This window comes from Dioszegia hungarica, assembly GCF_025882075.1.
Source record: "Dioszegia hungarica strain PDD-24b-2 chromosome Unknown MKK02contig_16, whole genome shotgun sequence".
NCBI classification, from domain to species: Eukaryota; Fungi; Basidiomycota; class Tremellomycetes; order Tremellales; family Bulleribasidiaceae; genus Dioszegia; species Dioszegia hungarica.
The window spans coordinates 1,795,935-1,811,882 of NW_026515773.1; the positions used below are offsets into that span (position 1 = coordinate 1,795,935).

The 15,948-nt window shown below is 57.6% G+C and overlaps 7 protein-coding genes across 7 annotated transcripts; 3 read left to right on the forward strand and 4 right to left on the reverse strand.

Annotated features, from left to right (window-relative positions):
- Nucleotides 1–1,210: 1,210 nt before the first annotated feature.
- On the forward strand, nucleotides 1,211–2,598 carry MKK02DRAFT_38802 (uncharacterized protein; the record flags this gene model as incomplete). The annotated part of the gene is made up of 4 exons (XM_053090291.1): nucleotides 1,211–1,315; nucleotides 1,371–1,438; nucleotides 1,485–1,633; nucleotides 1,700–2,598. The coding sequence occupies 4 exons, from the start codon at nucleotides 1,211–1,213 to the stop codon at nucleotides 2,596–2,598; spliced, it is 1,221 nt and encodes a 406-aa protein (XP_052943907.1).
- A 674-nt stretch (nucleotides 2,599–3,272) lies between these two features.
- MKK02DRAFT_38803 (glycosyl hydrolase catalytic core-domain-containing protein) lies at nucleotides 3,273–4,572 on the forward strand (the record flags this gene model as incomplete). The annotated part of the gene is made up of 6 exons (XM_053090292.1): nucleotides 3,273–3,819; nucleotides 3,869–4,011; nucleotides 4,065–4,125; nucleotides 4,177–4,239; nucleotides 4,287–4,386; nucleotides 4,434–4,572. 6 exons carry the CDS (start codon nucleotides 3,273–3,275, stop codon nucleotides 4,570–4,572), a joined length of 1,053 nt encoding a protein of 350 aa, XP_052943908.1.
- A 467-nt stretch (nucleotides 4,573–5,039) lies between these two features.
- MKK02DRAFT_38804 (uncharacterized protein) lies at nucleotides 5,040–5,363 on the reverse strand (the record flags this gene model as incomplete). The annotated part of the gene is made up of 2 exons (XM_053090293.1): nucleotides 5,040–5,180; nucleotides 5,226–5,363. The coding sequence occupies 2 exons, from the start codon at nucleotides 5,361–5,363 to the stop codon at nucleotides 5,040–5,042; spliced, it is 279 nt and encodes a 92-aa protein (XP_052943909.1).
- Nucleotides 5,364–5,650: 287 nt separating this feature from the next.
- Nucleotides 5,651–8,817, forward strand: MKK02DRAFT_34726 (CBF/Mak21 family-domain-containing protein; the record flags this gene model as incomplete). The annotated part of the gene is made up of 7 exons (XM_053089001.1): nucleotides 5,651–5,710; nucleotides 5,757–6,124; nucleotides 6,169–6,913; nucleotides 6,960–7,239; nucleotides 7,286–7,416; nucleotides 7,467–7,868; nucleotides 7,924–8,817. The coding sequence occupies 7 exons, from the start codon at nucleotides 5,651–5,653 to the stop codon at nucleotides 8,815–8,817; spliced, it is 2,880 nt and encodes a 959-aa protein (XP_052943910.1).
- A 110-nt stretch (nucleotides 8,818–8,927) lies between these two features.
- Nucleotides 8,928–10,105, reverse strand: MKK02DRAFT_38806 (ribonuclease H-like domain-containing protein; the record flags this gene model as incomplete). The annotated part of the gene is made up of 4 exons (XM_053090294.1): nucleotides 8,928–9,039; nucleotides 9,087–9,672; nucleotides 9,786–9,866; nucleotides 9,925–10,105. 4 exons carry the CDS (start codon nucleotides 10,103–10,105, stop codon nucleotides 8,928–8,930), a joined length of 960 nt encoding a protein of 319 aa, XP_052943911.1.
- A 315-nt stretch (nucleotides 10,106–10,420) lies between these two features.
- On the reverse strand, nucleotides 10,421–12,566 carry MKK02DRAFT_17966 (asparagine synthetase; the record flags this gene model as incomplete). Its single annotated transcript, XM_053085870.1, has 4 exons — nucleotides 10,421–11,731; nucleotides 11,775–11,855; nucleotides 11,901–12,364; nucleotides 12,413–12,566. 4 exons carry the CDS (start codon nucleotides 12,564–12,566, stop codon nucleotides 10,421–10,423), a joined length of 2,010 nt encoding a protein of 669 aa, XP_052943912.1.
- A 378-nt stretch (nucleotides 12,567–12,944) lies between these two features.
- Nucleotides 12,945–15,589, reverse strand: MKK02DRAFT_34728 (putative response to drug-related protein; the record flags this gene model as incomplete). Its single annotated transcript, XM_053089002.1, has 3 exons — nucleotides 12,945–15,003; nucleotides 15,048–15,399; nucleotides 15,445–15,589. The coding sequence occupies 3 exons, from the start codon at nucleotides 15,587–15,589 to the stop codon at nucleotides 12,945–12,947; spliced, it is 2,556 nt and encodes an 851-aa protein (XP_052943913.1).
- Between the last annotated feature and the right edge of the window lie 359 nt (nucleotides 15,590–15,948).

Below are 15,948 nucleotides of genomic sequence, written 5' to 3' on the forward strand. Positions count from 1 at the left end.
TGGTCAGTGCCCACATGGTGCATCAATACCAGGCTCCGCAATTAGCTCCAAATCGCTTATCTCGGGCTCTCGGGAGATATGTGCGGATTCGAGTTCACCTAAGGCAGCGGATGTGGAGGTTCATCCAGTGAGAGCGTAAGGTTAGCTGGATAAGGTCACGAGACAATCAACCGGTGGGAACGCCGATTTCTACGGCTGCCGTACATGCCAGATCCGCAAAGGAGGTACGTACGATAAGTATACCTCCGGCCGCCGGCTTACTGATTGCGATAGCTGAGTTCACCACGCGGACCATCTTGAGGAACGCATGAAAAGAGCTATTTGGAGGTAGATGGGAAGGCAAAAGAGAGATCGCTCCGCCAAGATAGGCTTGAGTCCGGCGGAACCCACCGTCGGAGATGCCCGTTAGCGCCAAACGGGGTTTGAGCCAGCCGCACTAACCGTTATCAAGGGGCTATTTGTCGTGGTATTTGACGAGCGATCTGACGAAGGTACGATCTTATCCAGCGTCGCAGCGCGGTGCAGAACCAAGCGAGCGGCAGCTCCGGCAACAGTCGTGCACTTGTGCCGCTCAGTTTGCCGCACGGATCCAGTTACGAATCCAGCATGAAACATGCCGTGAAGCGGACGCATACCTTGCGGGGAAATATTGGGTATATACCGTACATATTGCATCCGATGCGGCCGTTATCGGGCGCGAAGCTGCTAGCTGCTAGCTGCATGAAGCTCGATGGCCGAAGCCAGTCAGAGTGTCGCCCATTCCTGGTCAACGGACAGTCCGTCTGCACTCAGTATACAACGAGAGCACAACAGAACTGTCCTTCCAAGATGGCCGCACGCATCCCCCACGGCCGAATCCAGGTCACGAGCGGCCGCCTACAAGACGCAGGCCGTCTATGAGCTGCTGAGCTGGTGAGACCGGCTATAGCGGTCTCACTTTGCCCTACCACACACGCTTGTCAGTAACCTGAGCGAGGACTGTGATGCTTTTTGTGCCTTCGGTTGATCAGCTGAGAGGGGACCGGTTACGCGGAACCTTATTACTGACAACGAGGACAAGCTCGCTTCTCACGCACACTGACCTTCCTTTGTACTCCATCTTCGTTCTCCTTTGTACTCCATCTTCGTTCTCCTTCTGACTCTGACTGTACTTCAGCTCTACAGCTTTCTTGACAGGCCGATATGATGGTCAACCGCAGCCGACCCAACCATGCCATCACCTGACGATTGTGTGATTGAGGTCGCGACGCTCGAGCAACGCTATGCCGCCTCGGAAGGCGCTCGACCGGACTTCGCCCCTCATGCGACACCAGAGGTAAGGCTTCAAGTCCTTGACTAGCTGTTTGCGCGCACTACTGCTGACTCACAAGGAGTATCGGAAATGGTACGACCGCAAGCTGAAGGCCGAGTTCGCTCAGAACGGGCGGTGGATAGGCTGGTAAGCTCGCCCATACCTGTGACCTACATCAGCTGACTGATGCCAGGGTACTGATCCAGCGGAGGACCTCTGGACCTGTGCTGAGCTATCTCGAGACCGTCAGGAGGGACGGCTGGTCCAAGGACGATGAGGGCAAGGTCGAAATGACGTCGATGTACGGGGTCGTCTACGTCTTCACTCCTCCTGCAAACCGAAGTAGGTGTCTCCCTCTTCATTCAGAAACGTTGCTGCTTGCTTGAAGACGTCTCGCTAACAGCGCAGAGCATGGATATGCTACTCGGCTCCTTCGACAGCTCCACTATGTCCTCGCCGGCACGCAGGGCGCACTGCCCCCTTGGCCCGAAGCATGGGGCGCCTTACCCGACCTCCCCTCCACTCTTAATCTTCCACCAAGCTGTCTCTCCTACCTCTCATCGGCGGCTCCACTCGGTTTCTACGAACGGGCGTACATCGGGCCAGACGAGAATCATCGGCTCGGCTGGGAGGAACGCCGTACCACCGAGAATGCCTTCGTCAGGGGAAAACTTGACGGGGTCAATACATCCGCCACCTTTGGCGACTCGGGCTACACTGCGGTCGATATCTACTACGGCGAGATGCTGAGCCTCGCGAGCGAAATGTCCAAGGTCGAGCAGTCCGCTCTCGAGCGGACCACGATTCCGCCCGGTACCACCGCTTTCCGCGTGGATCCCACCAGCGAGGGTACGCTTGCCTTCATCAAGCCTCACCTGCCACTCGGGTGCGACCGATTTCCCGAGCGCGACACCTCCACCTGGGTCCATGGCGTCCGCCTTATCCCGTCCGGACAATCCCCTCGACCGTATCACGCAACCGATCCGATTTGTCTCTTCATACCTCACGGCTTCAAAGACGGCGAGCTGCTCATCACCTACCTGGACGGCTGGGATGAGCGGCTTGTCAAGCCACTTCTGGCGTATCTGAGGGAGGTGGGGAGGAAGATGGACCCGCCATGCGATATGGTCTGGGCGTGGGGTCTGGACGAGACAGCCGGCTTTGTACAGGCGGTATGCGAGATGGGGGGGAAGTATGGGTACAGGGGTGACAAGGCGCACAGGTTCTGTCCGGCCGGAGTGGCTTGGTATGGGGATGCTCAGGCTAAGGGGAGATTGGACGGTCTGCAGGCGTGGGCATGGCTTTAGAGCGTCGGCGTGGTATGCATGCTGCTATAGGCCGGCCATCTGACATACGATTACTGGCCACTCCATCCCAAGGCTTCTCCCGTCAGTGGATAGTAGAGCGCAGCCTGTCCAGAAGGGTTGAAAGGGCTACCAAACACCTTCCGAGGGGCTGAAACCTGCTGAAACAATGGCGAACTCAAAGGCACCCACCGACCGATGGCATCTAGACTCTCCTTTGACATTTGATTTCCCCCGCTGTTCACGGCACAAGGGCATGAAAGGACCCTCAACAATGGAATGGAAGCACAAGCATGCCACTATAGCCGTAGATGATGTCTCCCCTGATGCGATGGTGTGCCTTTGAGGAAGCGAACACACCAGTCGCCGTCGGTTGCTTTGAAACGATAAGGGGTGGATCCTCAAGATTGGCTTTGAGGGTACGTTTCATCTTCTAGGGTGTGGAGGGGGAGGGGGCTTTGACTTCTCCGATATCGGTCCGTTGTATCCCCATATATAGGCCCCCGATCTTCCACGCATTCTGATCCTCGCCCTCCTTCTGCCACTTCTGCCCCACCTTCGGCTTCATAAACGGTCTGTGACCTAGACTTGCCTTCATTTCTTCGCTCTTTCCCTTACCCACACTCCTTGACGACTAGCATACACCATCAGCTCCCAGCACAATTCACACAATCACGATGAAGAGCTTTACCGTCCTCCTTCCCTTGCTACTCCTGCTCGCCGCAGACGCCCGCCCTGCATGCGGGGACAAGTCCAAAGGCCGTCCCGCTGGCGGGGTGCAGAAGGGCAATGCTCGACCGCGACCCACTCCTGACGCTGGCGCTCCTCCTATGGCCAACCCGGCACCGCCAGCCATGTCCCCCGCCGCGCCTGCGCCCGCTGAGGCCAAACCCCCTGCGGCCGGGGCTGACCCAGCGGACGCCAACGAGAATGCCGCCAAGCCCAAGCCCAGCGCCGCTCCGGCAGCCGCCCCGCCACCTCAGGCTATGCCGGCTGCAGGCGGTGGTGGAGTCTCACCCGTCGGTCTCGCCATCAACGGCGACTCCAAGGCAAACGTAGCCTCCTTTGGCGGCAAGATCGGCTGGTACTACAGCTGGAACATGAACACTCTCACCGGTACGGACGGTCTCGAGTTTGTGCCTATGGTCTGGGGCAAAGATGCGGCCAACGCGTTCGATGGGAAGATTCCTGGCGGGTCAACTCATATCCTCGGCTTCAACGAGCGTGAGTGTCAGGGTCCCGGTAGATTGAGCGGACGAAGCTGACATTGCAGCCGACATTGGCAGAGAGTTTGGCGGCTCCTCTATGAGCGCGGCCGAGGCGGCACCGCTCCATCAAAAGTGGACTGCCAAGGTGCCGCAAGGGGTCAAGATCGGTGCGCCCGGTGTAGCAAGAGGAGGGAATAAGTGGCTAAAGGTGAGTCATGCTCCGCATCAGCTACCCTTTGTTGACCAAGCTGATTGATATAGGACTTCAACAGCGCTTGTGGCGGCAAGTGCAAGTATGACTTCACACCGGCTCATTGGTATGGTATGTTGGTCCTTCTCTTGACTGTGTAGGTAAGCCAGGCTGATAGGTCAGGAACCAATGCGAACGATATGATCAAGGATATCAAGACATTTCACTCAGACTTCAACGCCCCCAGTGAGCATAATTTCTTCGTAGCGGGAGCTCGTCAGCTGACACGTCAGTCTGGCTCACCGAATGGGCTTGCCATGATTATGGAACTGGAAAGATCTGCAATGTCGACGAGGTCAAGGCCTTCATGACGACCGCTATCAAATGGTTCCGGTTAGTCTCTGGCTTTTCTCCAGTGCAGGGTATGGCTGATCTTTCAGGAGCGACGAGGGCAAGCAGATTGTCGAGCGGTGGTCGTATTTCGGCGCGTTCCCTAATTACGCCCAGACCAACGCGAATGGGCTCGAGAACATGGACGGTACCGCAAACGAGGTTGGAAAGCTGTACGGAAGCTTGTAGATAAGATAAGAGAACGACTTGTGTATAAAAAGAAAGAGTGCCCTGGCGGCCTGACGGATAGTATCTTGCGATGTATCATGATAATTGAGCCTGAAGAGCACGCAAAGCTTCCCAGAGTCAGTACGTACGTCAGTAGATGATGAGTCTGTAAGCGGGACCAGTGGAGAGTCCAGATAGGCACCGAACGTGAGATGATACAGGTATATCCCTTAGAGGCCAAACGCCGTCTTATACTCGCGAAGTCCTGGCCGAAGCGAGGAGTTCCCTACCGGCAGCCTTGGCATATGTCGAGATATGAGACCGAAAGCATGATGATCATTCGCGAACCTTTGCGACAGAGTCAGCAGGCTGGGCGTCAGCGCCATCGCCTCTGCTTGACATAACGTAAAACATACCCGCCTTCGCCACCGCGGTGCCAGCAGTGCCAATCTTCCCGAGCCGTATGATTTTGGGTATCTCGAGACTTCTCAGAACTCCCCACCTCTTTTCGCTCTCTGCTTCACCTCCAGCACCTTCGCCCCCTTGACCCCCTCCACCCCTTTGAGCGCAGTAACCACCCCACTCCCGGCTCCAGCTCCACCTTCTGTATCCCGCTTAACAGGTGCTCCCTGCCGATGCAGCTCGAAGATGTGCTCTCCTTGCAGCTCGCCTACCTGTCCGATATACTTGAGCGAGTTATCGCCAGTCGCAGGAGCGAGCGAGTCTGCGATCGTTGACGGGGACGAGGGGGAGGTAATATGGATGTAGACGTGATTCGGATCGAGATTTGGCGGTTTTTGAGGTTGCGCCATCGTGGAAAAAGCGGCCAGGGCGGCTACGAGGACTGATCGGGCGCGTATGATGGGCCCGAGTATAGCTTCAGGGCAGTGTAGGGTGTACAGTCAGGTGGTCAACGGGAACATGTACAGGCCCAACGCAAGAGTAGTGCAAGGGGACGGACTTCGCGCAATCTCCATTTTACGTCATCCCTCCACTTGGCTCAGAAAAGTTCAGAGTCTATAAGCTGGGGGTCTACTGTCATCTATACCTCATCTTGACCTGTTTGGAACACTCCTCTTGCCGCCTAGAACTGCACAGAATGGTCAAGCCACCTCCCAAGGGCGCTCCCAAGCGAAAAGCAGCTCCTCCAGTGCTAAAAGTGAGCTAGACTGACCAACAGAAGTCCAATCTCAGCTGACCCTCAGCCATCCAAACGGGCTAAGACGATCAAGAACGCTCGCGCTGCCGCGTCAGCGCCCAAGCCGAAACCCGGTCAAGCGCCCAAAGAAAGCAACGTTGGCTTGAATGGGAAACCGAAGCGGAGACCGGACCAGGTGAAGAAGGTCAAGTTGAGGGACCAGGGGGTGATTCCTGTACCCCGAGGAGAATTTGATGTCGGGAGGCGGAGGCGGCCAGTAGTCGCTGGTAGTCGGGACAATGAGGAGGATGGGAGCGAAGATGAGGAAGAGGAGGATGACGGTGATGAGGATGGAGATGATCTGATGGATCTGGGGGAGGAAGAGGGGCTCGAGGCGGGGTTCCTGCTAGGAATGGACAGACAGGCGCTGAGTCGGTGAGTCAGATATGATACCGTCAAGCGGCAGAGCTAATGAGTAGGACAACGAAGGAGACAAAGCGGCTGCATCAGCTTTCCAAAACACAGGAACAAATGCCGGTGAAGAAGCGGCAAAAGTCTCGTCTACCCTCGCCTGGATCCGCTAGCACCATGTCCGACTTTGACATCAACTCGGACGACGAGCTGCCATCGGACTCGGAGCTGAACGACTCGGAGCTGGATGACTCAGTGGTGGATACCGAGGGAGAAGTCGACGAGGAGGATGGCGACGAGAACGAGAGCGGCGACGACGACGTCGATGCGGACGTGATGGACGCTTTCGACAATCTCTCGGAGGATATGGACAAGGGGGACCATAAGAAGCGGAAAGGGAAGAGGAGGGAGGAGGAGGCGGACTATGAGATGTCTGGCCGGTCACGTTGGGCCGGGAAGCCAGAGGAGGAGGACGGAGAGCAAGTGGAGGTCGGGCGCTTGCCCATCAAGCTGCCCTCAGGAGAGGTCCAGCAAGTGGAGGGGACGACGAAGATTGAGCTACCGGCTTCAAAGAAGCGGAAGGCCAAGCCCGAGCCGGTGGAGGAGGAAGAGGAGGAGGAAGGAGAGGACGAAGAGGATCAGGAAGGCGCTGCGGCCAGGATGGCAACGACGAAGGGGCGATTCGGGCGGATGGGAGTGGCGGAGATTGTGGGACATGAAGGATGGAAGAATGCGAGAAAGCTCGAGGCGGCAAAAGAGCAGATTGCGGCGCTGGGCGCGGAGATTCTCGCTGGAGGAGAGCTCGTAGATACGGTATGTCAAGTCCTGGCTTATCGGGTTTGCCTAGCTGAAGTTGCAGATTCCCACTCTTACCCGTCTTTCCACCTTCTCCCTCCCGACTGTCACCTCCCCAAATTCTTCCACACCGCTCACCGTGCCCAACTCCGTTCGCGGTCTCTCCCTCCTATCACAATTGGCAGTCTACAAGGATCTCGTCCCTGGCTACCGGATCCGTCAGCTGACAGAAGCGGAGGAGGCGGAGAAGGTGCGAGATGAGGTCAAGCGGATGCGAGAAGGTGAGAAGGGGCTGGTGAGGACGTACAAGGCGTATTTGAAGACATTGGAAACGGAGATCAGGAGTAAGTGCCCCGGAGTGGATTGCAGGGCAACCGCTGATACGCGCAGAAAAGTCACCGCTGTCAACACTGTCGATCAAGTGTTACTGTGACTTGCTATCCGCCATCCCTCACTTCAACTTCAGCGAGAACATTATGGGTGTTCTGGTTGGGAAGATCGGTCGTCGATCATGGGACGAGGTGAGCCTGTGCTGCGTGCCTTTCATCGAGACGAAACGCTGACATAGCAGGACTCTGACCTCATCTTGGCCACCTTCATTGCCGTCTTCAAGGCGGACCTCACCTCCACCTACTCGCAGACCCTCGTCCGCCTCATCGCCCGAATGACAAAGGAGCGCAAGTTCCAGATCCACCCCGACGTACTTTCATGTCTCCTCCACTTGCGTTTGCATACCGAGCTGGACCAAATGGTCGCAAACCGAAAGGATCAGAAGGCGAAGAACAACAGCAAAAAGTTTGCTGGGAGAGACGGGAAGGATAAGGACGGCAAGGAGAAGAAGGAGTTCAAGTCTGAGATCAAGAAGAAGTGGCAGACCAAGAACCAAAAGAAGAAGGAGAAGGAAATGAAGGAGGTTGAGAAGGATATGAAGGAGGCGGAAGCGGAGATTGATCTAGAAGAAAGGGCGCAAGTGGTGAGTCATCTGCGACTCTCCGCAGCCCACAAGACGGGCGAAGCTGACGTGATAGCAAACGGAAACGCTCAAGAACCTCTTCGTTCTCTACTTCCTCATCCTGAAGAACCAACAAAGAACACCCCTCCTCCCGACCGCTCTCGAGGGCATCACCCACTTTGGTCACTTTATCAACATCGAGTTCTTCCGAGATCTGCTCACCGTTCTGCGCCGGATAGTGGTGGAGGAGCCTCAGCCCATCCTCACCGACGCCAAAGAAGCAGAGGAGGAAGAGGAGATATATCAGGATCCCGTTGGGGACTCGGAGCGTATCCGTACTCGCTTGCTGGCTATTGCCACCGCCTTCGAGATCCTCTCGGGCCAGGGTGAAGCGCTCAACATCGACCTCTCGGACTTTATAAATGCCCTGTTTGGCCTCCTCCGCCCGCTCTCGCTCGATACTGGTATCGACGACCCCACATCCTACACTCCCCTTCCCTCCAACTTCTTCGGCCGGCCATCCCGCTTCCGCCTCCTCGTACCCGGTCGCTTACCGCCCAAAACCACCCCCCTATCCTCCCTTCCAACCTCCCAAATCCTGCTTCGATGCCTGCACTCCGTCTTCTTCGCAAGACACGCTACAAATCCACCTTGGCGTACCGCAGCATTCGTCAAGCGCCTGACGGAATGCTCCCTCTTCTTCCCGCCCGCGTTTGCCAAGACGGTCTTGGAACTGGTGGCGACGCTCTTGAGTCGGGATGCCAAGCTGGAGGGTTTGCTAGATACGGAGGAGAGGACGTTCGACGGGACGTACAAGCCCGAGCTGGACGACCCGCAATTGGTCAACACGTTCGCCACGAGCTTGTATGAGGTCTTGCTCATCGAGGGCAAGTACTGGGAGAAGAGCGTCAAGGAGGAGGGGCGGAAGTTGGGGCTGGGGAATCCCAATAGCGTGCAGCAGAAGATGTAGGCCAGGAGGATCGATGTTGCTAGCGGACGAGCTTGTAGCTTGATCTAGGATATCTGATGAGATGTAAATGCTTACAACACGGTGTATGAAACTGTACGATAGATGATCTATTACAACTCGCCAACACCCCACACGCCAAGATCACGCCATACTTTTGGCCGTCCATTATCTGCTCCAGCGGCGAAGTATGAAGCAGCTGATGGCTGAGCGCTATCGTCGATCCTTAGGGGTCAGCTCTGCTGCCGCCTCCCGGAAGCCGCGTGACTTACCATCTGCACTCTACGCCCTGCTTCTCCAGGATGACCCTCACCGTCGCCCAAGAGAACCTAATCGCCCCCTTGTACCCAAAAACCGGATCCACGTTGTCCTTGAGGTACGCCTGTGTTTTCGGATCACTGGGGTACCCACTACCCCTCACCACCTCCTCGTCCATCTTTATATCCTCCCCACCCGCATTACTATCCTCCACATCCCTCCACCCCTCGATATATCGGTCCCTCGTGACTTTGGCGATGATACTCCCTGCGCCCACAATTTTGAACAGACTGTCGGCCTTGGCACACACCGTAAACTTTACAGATGGGAAGATGGCCGATAGTCGTGCTTGCCATTGCGGTGCCGGGCCCAGGGCGTCGACGTAGCATTCGACCAAGGGGATCCGGCGGTCCAGTGCGGACTGGATGAGGGAGATGGTAGCTTCTTCGGCTTGCCGATTGAGGTTGATAGGCTGACGTCGGAGCATGCCGGCTGATATGGACTGGGGGGAGAGGGTGGCGGAGGAGTAGCAGAGGGGAGGATGGAGGGAGAAAGCGTCCCATAGGTTCTGCCGGGTTTCGGGTGAGAGCGCTTTGGAGTCTAGGGCGATTCAGCTACTACACGCTCTGGTAATATGACCTCTCAGGCTTTCGCCTCCCAGTTAGTATGATGAGGCTACTTAACACCTCGGGAACGATGTAAGGGAGACCTACCGTCAAAGCCCATGGCTTCTAATGTCGGCACGAAGGATTTCGGGCAGTAAGCAGCAGCGTACACCATCGGCCCTATCACCGCTACCATGTAAGCCTCTTCCACATACAGTCATCACTATAGATGCGACAGCAGACATACGTCCTCTCCCTGCTTCATCTATCCCCATGATCCACCCATCTTCCTCCTTGAGTACCGCCGAAGTGGATTCCGAAGCAGCAGTCGAGGAGGACGCTTCCGGGAGGTACGGCTCCGAGTGATAGACATATGAGTCGATGAGATGCGGGATCGGCGTCAGGTTCACTGGGTCTGGAGGGTACATCCTGACTTGTCTGGCTATGAAGGAGAGAGAAGAAGTCATACAGTCGCGTGAAGTGGACGCGGTCGACGCGTCTGATTTTGGATCTTTTTGGCTGGGAAGAACGGAGGCCCGTGCGTGGATACATCATAACTGGGTGTTGGGCTACCTGCCGGTCTTCCCTGCAGACCGAGCCCCACGCAGGCCTAGACGGACCTTCAGCCTAGCTGGAGCATCGCACTGCCAATCTCGCTCAAACGACACCAACATGCACCATGTACTTTCTACAGCAAACACCTGCTACCCTCGCGTGTATCGGGGATCTCTCCCCTACCTTGACTATGCGCCCCATGTTTTCACGCCAAACCTCTCCGCCAATACAGTCCACTCCGCCACAATGAGAATGACCCTCCACGCCCAGACATCCTGATCCTTCTCCACAAATGCCAGCCCCTTCAACCTCTTCACCTCCTCCCAGTCGATAAAGCCGAGCTTCTCCACCCTCTCCTGACTGATCAGTTTCTCCAGCAGAGACTGGATAGGGCCGTTGAGGGGGTACGTCGTGGGCGCTGCATACGCATGCTTGCGCCGCTTGTACACCTCATCCGTCACGAAAGGCTTGACCGCCTCGCGCAGGGCGTATTTCTCCGTAAAGCCCGCTTCGGGCGTATACCGGATTTTGATGCTTGGGGGAAGCGAGTTGATGTATTCCGTGAGTGGGTGATCGAGGAATGGCGTCCGGGCCTCGACGGAGTGGGCCATCTCGACCCTGTCGCCGAGGCACGAGAGGAACTGGTTCGACAGGTGACCCTTGCCCCAGACGTACATGCCCGAATGGAGGGGGTGCCAGCTCGTCTCGATCTTGGCGCGCGCGCGGACGTCGATGTTGTTGGCGATGGTCGTCAAGGCATCGACGGGTCCGAAGGCCTTGTGGGCTGCGGCGTTGAAGATGGGCTGAGGCGGAGTGAAGGCGAGGAGAGCTGATGGGGTGAGGATGGGAAGATGCCGATCCGATTTCTTGTCGAAGTACGTGGGGTCCGCTCCGATCATCTCGTACGTCTTTCTCGCCTCCGCCACTTTCTCCGCAAATAGCCGCGCCCTATCTTCCTCCGACATGACACCACCGGCATGGTCCATCTCCGCCAAAAAGTCCGGGAGGTACAGCGGATACCCTCCGAAGTGCTCATCCGCCCCTTCTCCAGTGAGGACCACCTTGTACCCATGTTGCCTGGGCACCTTGGACAGGGCGAACTTTCCAACAAAGTTTAGATCCTGGTTATGGTGTTCGATGTGGTACACCGCCTCCTCAAAGTCCTCCGCAAGGTCCTTCTCCGACATGTGCTGTTTGAGGAATTTGACGCCGAGGTGCTTGGCCGTCCGCTCCGAGATTTCCGACTCGTCGAACCCGCTATCCGCGTCGAACGCGATGGAGAAGCAGCAGACGCGCTCGGACGGATCTTGACAACCCATGGTGACGCCTTGGGTCTCGACGAGGTGGGCGGCGATACCGGCAATAGCGGAGCTGTCGATACCGCCTGAAAGGTAGATACCGACCGGTACGTCGGCGCGGAGACGCTGTCGGACCGAGTCGACGAGGAGGTCGCGGGTGGTCTTGATCATCTCTTCTTCCGAGCGGGTCTCCTTGACACGCTACCAATCAGCTTTAGCTCTCTTGCAACGAGAGGGAGCCTACCTTGTCGGGGTATTCGGCGTCCCAGTACTGGCGAGTCTCGACGATTCCATCCCGGACGACCATATAGTGGCCGGGCCTGACCTTGCTCCATCAGCTCTATACAGTCTCATATTTGGGTCAGCTTACCTTATGTACCCCTTTGAACACGGTCCGTATATCCTGTCCCCAGCCTCCATCGATGATCGCCCCAACATCCCACTCCGGCTCCCAGCCTAAGGGCAACAACGCCTTCATCTCCGCCGCAAACATGACCACCCCGTCCTTCCCCACCTTGTAGAAGAGCGGCTTGATCCCATATCGGTCCCTCGCGGCGATGAACGTCCGCGTCCCGCTGTCGTACAACACCACGGCGTACTCGCCGCGCATGTGCGAGAGGAACGACAAGCCATACTGCCTATACAGGGCGAGTACGAGTTCCGAGTCGGAGTGACCCTTGAAGGTGTAGCCGAGGGCCTCGAGGGAGAGACGGATGTTGTCATAGTCGTAGAGCTCGCCGTTGACTACGGCGTGGACGGTCCGGTCGGGGGAGTGGAGGGGCTGGTGACCCGTCTCCGAGAGGTCGTTGATGGAGAGTCGGCAATGGGCGAGGGCTGAAGATAAGTGATGGACTTCTCACTGTTGTTCAGGCCTATACTCACCGATATTCCTAGCGTCGTCGACCCAGATACCTCTCCCGTCCGGACCTCGATGTTCTATCTTCTCCAGCGCCTCATCTAGCCGTCCCTCGAGCCTATCAAGCTGAGTATCTAACGAGGACCCGTCGACCGAGACTACAGCAACAATCCCACACATTCTGACCGACGCTACAATCCCAAGCGGGCAATGAAGACAAGCGGTCAGGGGCAGAGGGAGGTATATAAGCACAAGGAGCTTGAGTTTATCTCTTATCGAGCGCTGTGAGCCAACCGCGGTGAGGAATGTTTGACCGGGCCGAAGTCGGTCAGGCACGGCCCGCTCCCGATCGGACTTCACTTCTTCTGGCATCGGGATCGGGGCTGTTGCAGACTGAGCTGGCGGGGGTCAAGTGTTCAGAGAGGCCACAGGCTGCGCAAGAGATAGAAAGACATCAAATGCAGTCTCTACAGAAGCTATGGAATCCGACATCTACTGCTCTATGCGTAAGAATGGTAGTAATCTACCTGACACACTAACACTCCCCATCCCTGACTCTCAACTATGCCCCGCCCGCTCCTCCTCTGCCGGGTCTATAGGCTCCCCCGCCGCCAGATCCATCAAAGCCGTATCGCTCCTCGTCCTCTGCAGCGCCTCCAGATCCACCTCGCTCTTTGTCCTCGCCGTCTCCTCCAGCTGATTACTCGTATCATACGTCGGCGGACCATTGGCCATGTCCGACGCGAACCCCCTCAGCGCTATATCGTAGCACGGCACCTGACTGATCGGGTCCATCGCCGGTGGTGTGTCCCCGCCGTCCGCTCCGTCAGGCGTACCTGGGCCTGGTGAGTCTGAAGCCAGGTGGAATCCCGCTCCGCTACCACTCCCACTCGACCGTCCTCCTCCGCCAAAGTATCCCCCACCTGTCCCGAGTAGTCGCCGACCGTCATGTCGAGCCGTCTTGGGGTGGAAGGAGACGTGTCCGCCGCCAGGAGTGAGGGCGGGTGAGGAGGCGTTCCGAGGAATGCTGGCGTCCGAGTCGTTGCGGAGGATTGGGCGGGCAGAGAGTGGTTTGAGGGGTTTGAAGGCGTTAGGAAGGTGCAGTCGAGCCGCGAGACCAGTACTCCGCCGTTCGTTTCCGTGGCCCGGGCGGACATGCGAGTCATCTGCGTACGATCCAGAGAGGGAGGAGGGGTGTGATCTGTCTGGACTGGCAGCGCGGGATCCGGGACGCGAGTTGACATTGGACGATCGGCCGGATCGCGTGAATGAACCACGACGGGAGATGGGACGCGAAGGGCCGCGGGATCCGGCGGGAGTAGCAGATGGGCTAGGGGAGGAGTGGGCTTCCAGCGCCCCGAGAGCGCGAAGAAGCTCAGAGTCTGCCTCGAAGGACAGCTCTCGACGAGGGGGATTGCCAGGGATGGGATCGTGGATCATGCTCTCTCTGCGGACGGGAGACGCGGGACGAGATGGGGGCCGAGAAACGGGACGAGAGTGTGGTGGGGTCGCCGACGCAGGGGTATGCGTGCCAGTGGGCGTGCGGCTCGAGCGGGATGTATAGCCTGTAGCTGGGCCAGAGTCCGCCGCTACTCGATCGTAGACGTGATTCGAGTAGCTAGGCAGATCCACGTTTTGCGCCTCGTCCACCGTCTCACCAAGGAGCAGAGCGCGGGTGTTGGCGCCGGCCGACCGAGCCTCGTCGAGTAGGGAGTGGTTGAGAATGATGATGGGGAGAGCGCACCGGAGCTCCGAGATGTGTCCATCCGGATTGGTGATGGTACACGACCACTTGAGCTTGTGGGTGACGGTGACAGGGTGGACGGTATGTGTAGGTGTGACCCAGGGAGGGACGAAGATTGAAAAGATGGTGTTGACCTCGTCATCCCCGTGCATCACGTCCGCCGACGCTGCAGCAGCCACCTCCTCGTCCGTCATATTGGCCGGATCGACCGCCGAGCTGGGTCCCGCCGCTGCGTTTCCCATCCCGATTGCGGTAGACGCCCGTCGTACCTGCACGCCCTGCCACCGCGCGAGCGAGTGCGTCGGCGGCTTTAGCGCCTCTTCCGAGACCTGCACCGCCCTCCCCTCCCTGAACTCATGCTTGCACCCAGCCGCCACCCTCGTATCGCTATGCGACGAGTGCCTTGTCTGCACCTGCGTATACTCCTTCAATTGGCTCGTCACCGCCGTGACCCGCACCCCCTTGGCCAGCGGCATGAACTTGACCTGCACCGGGATCTCGTCTCCAGCCGCATACGCCTTGAACGGCAGGGTAAGCGAGTACATGACCTTCCCAGGCCATGTATTCTCAATCTCGAGCGTCTGATTGAACTCCAGTGCGTCCGGTGTGTACGTCCGCTGTAGGTCGAACATCTTGGTAGCAACAATATTGTGTGCGGTGAAACCGGGCCGGACGACAGTCGCGCGCAGCTTGTATTGGATGAGCGCTTCACCGGCGAAGGTTTGGATAGACGAGGGGAGGGCAGAGTCGATCATGAGCTGGAATGGGAAGCTGTGGTGGCCAGCTTTGAGGGTGTGGTTGTGCCGCTTGTCCCCTTCGAGGAAGGACCAGTCGTGGTGTACGAGCGCGTGGGTGTGATGGTGGCTTTTGGACCTGGTCGTCAGCTCTGGACCAAGCATGGAGCTTTTCGGACTTACTGTACGGTATCCGTAAACTGCACCTTTGCCTTCCCGGCCAAGCTCATGCTGATCTCCTTGATGTTCATGCTCTCCGTCAAATCCAGCTCTACCCTTCCTGACAGGTACGCCGGATTCATATCTCCGCCCGCACCCCGCATCACCAAATTCTCCGAGTCCAGCACGATCTCCAGACTGTGGTGGGCGTGATGCCCTCCGCCATGGGAGCCGTGGAAGCTCCCGCCGGGGGTGTTGGCGCCGGAAGACATGTGGGAGTTCCAACTCATCTCTGACGTAGGAGTGTATGGACCATACGCGGGTACCGCGCCTGCCGCTGGAGGTCCGTCCAGGTACGAATCGAGATCCGACGTGTCTATCGGCGTACCATGGTTGCTACCGGAGGGAAGGCGAAAGGAACCGGCATGAGGAGGGATAGAGGTAGGCTGGGAGCTGGAGGAAAGGGTAGATGAGCGAGTGTTGCTCCGTGTAGGACTGGCCGGGCGAGAGACGGGTCGAGAGGAAGGTCGAGAAGAGTAATTGGAGGAGTGATGGGCGAAGAACATTCTGATTCAGGTTTGATCCGCCGAAGACGGGTGGGGTAAAGGAGGGTGCTTATCAATCCACCAAAGGAGGGTGACTGCGGGGTAGGTGTGTTGATAGTGGAGACGCCCTCTGGGTGTCTCTCGCGAATGGAGGAAGGACGAGGTGGACCTTTGCAGATGCGCAAAAAAAGATGTCGACGCTGATAAGATCTGAAACGTGTCCCCGATGTGTAGTCCTGGACAATGATTCTGATCGAGCGATGTTATAGATGGCTGCTAGATAAGGCGTACGCCGTAGATGATGAGCTTAGATACTGTCTAGTATGTAGATGACTGAAAATTGTACATAGCGTCTTGAACAAGGCCTGCGCGGTGCTCGC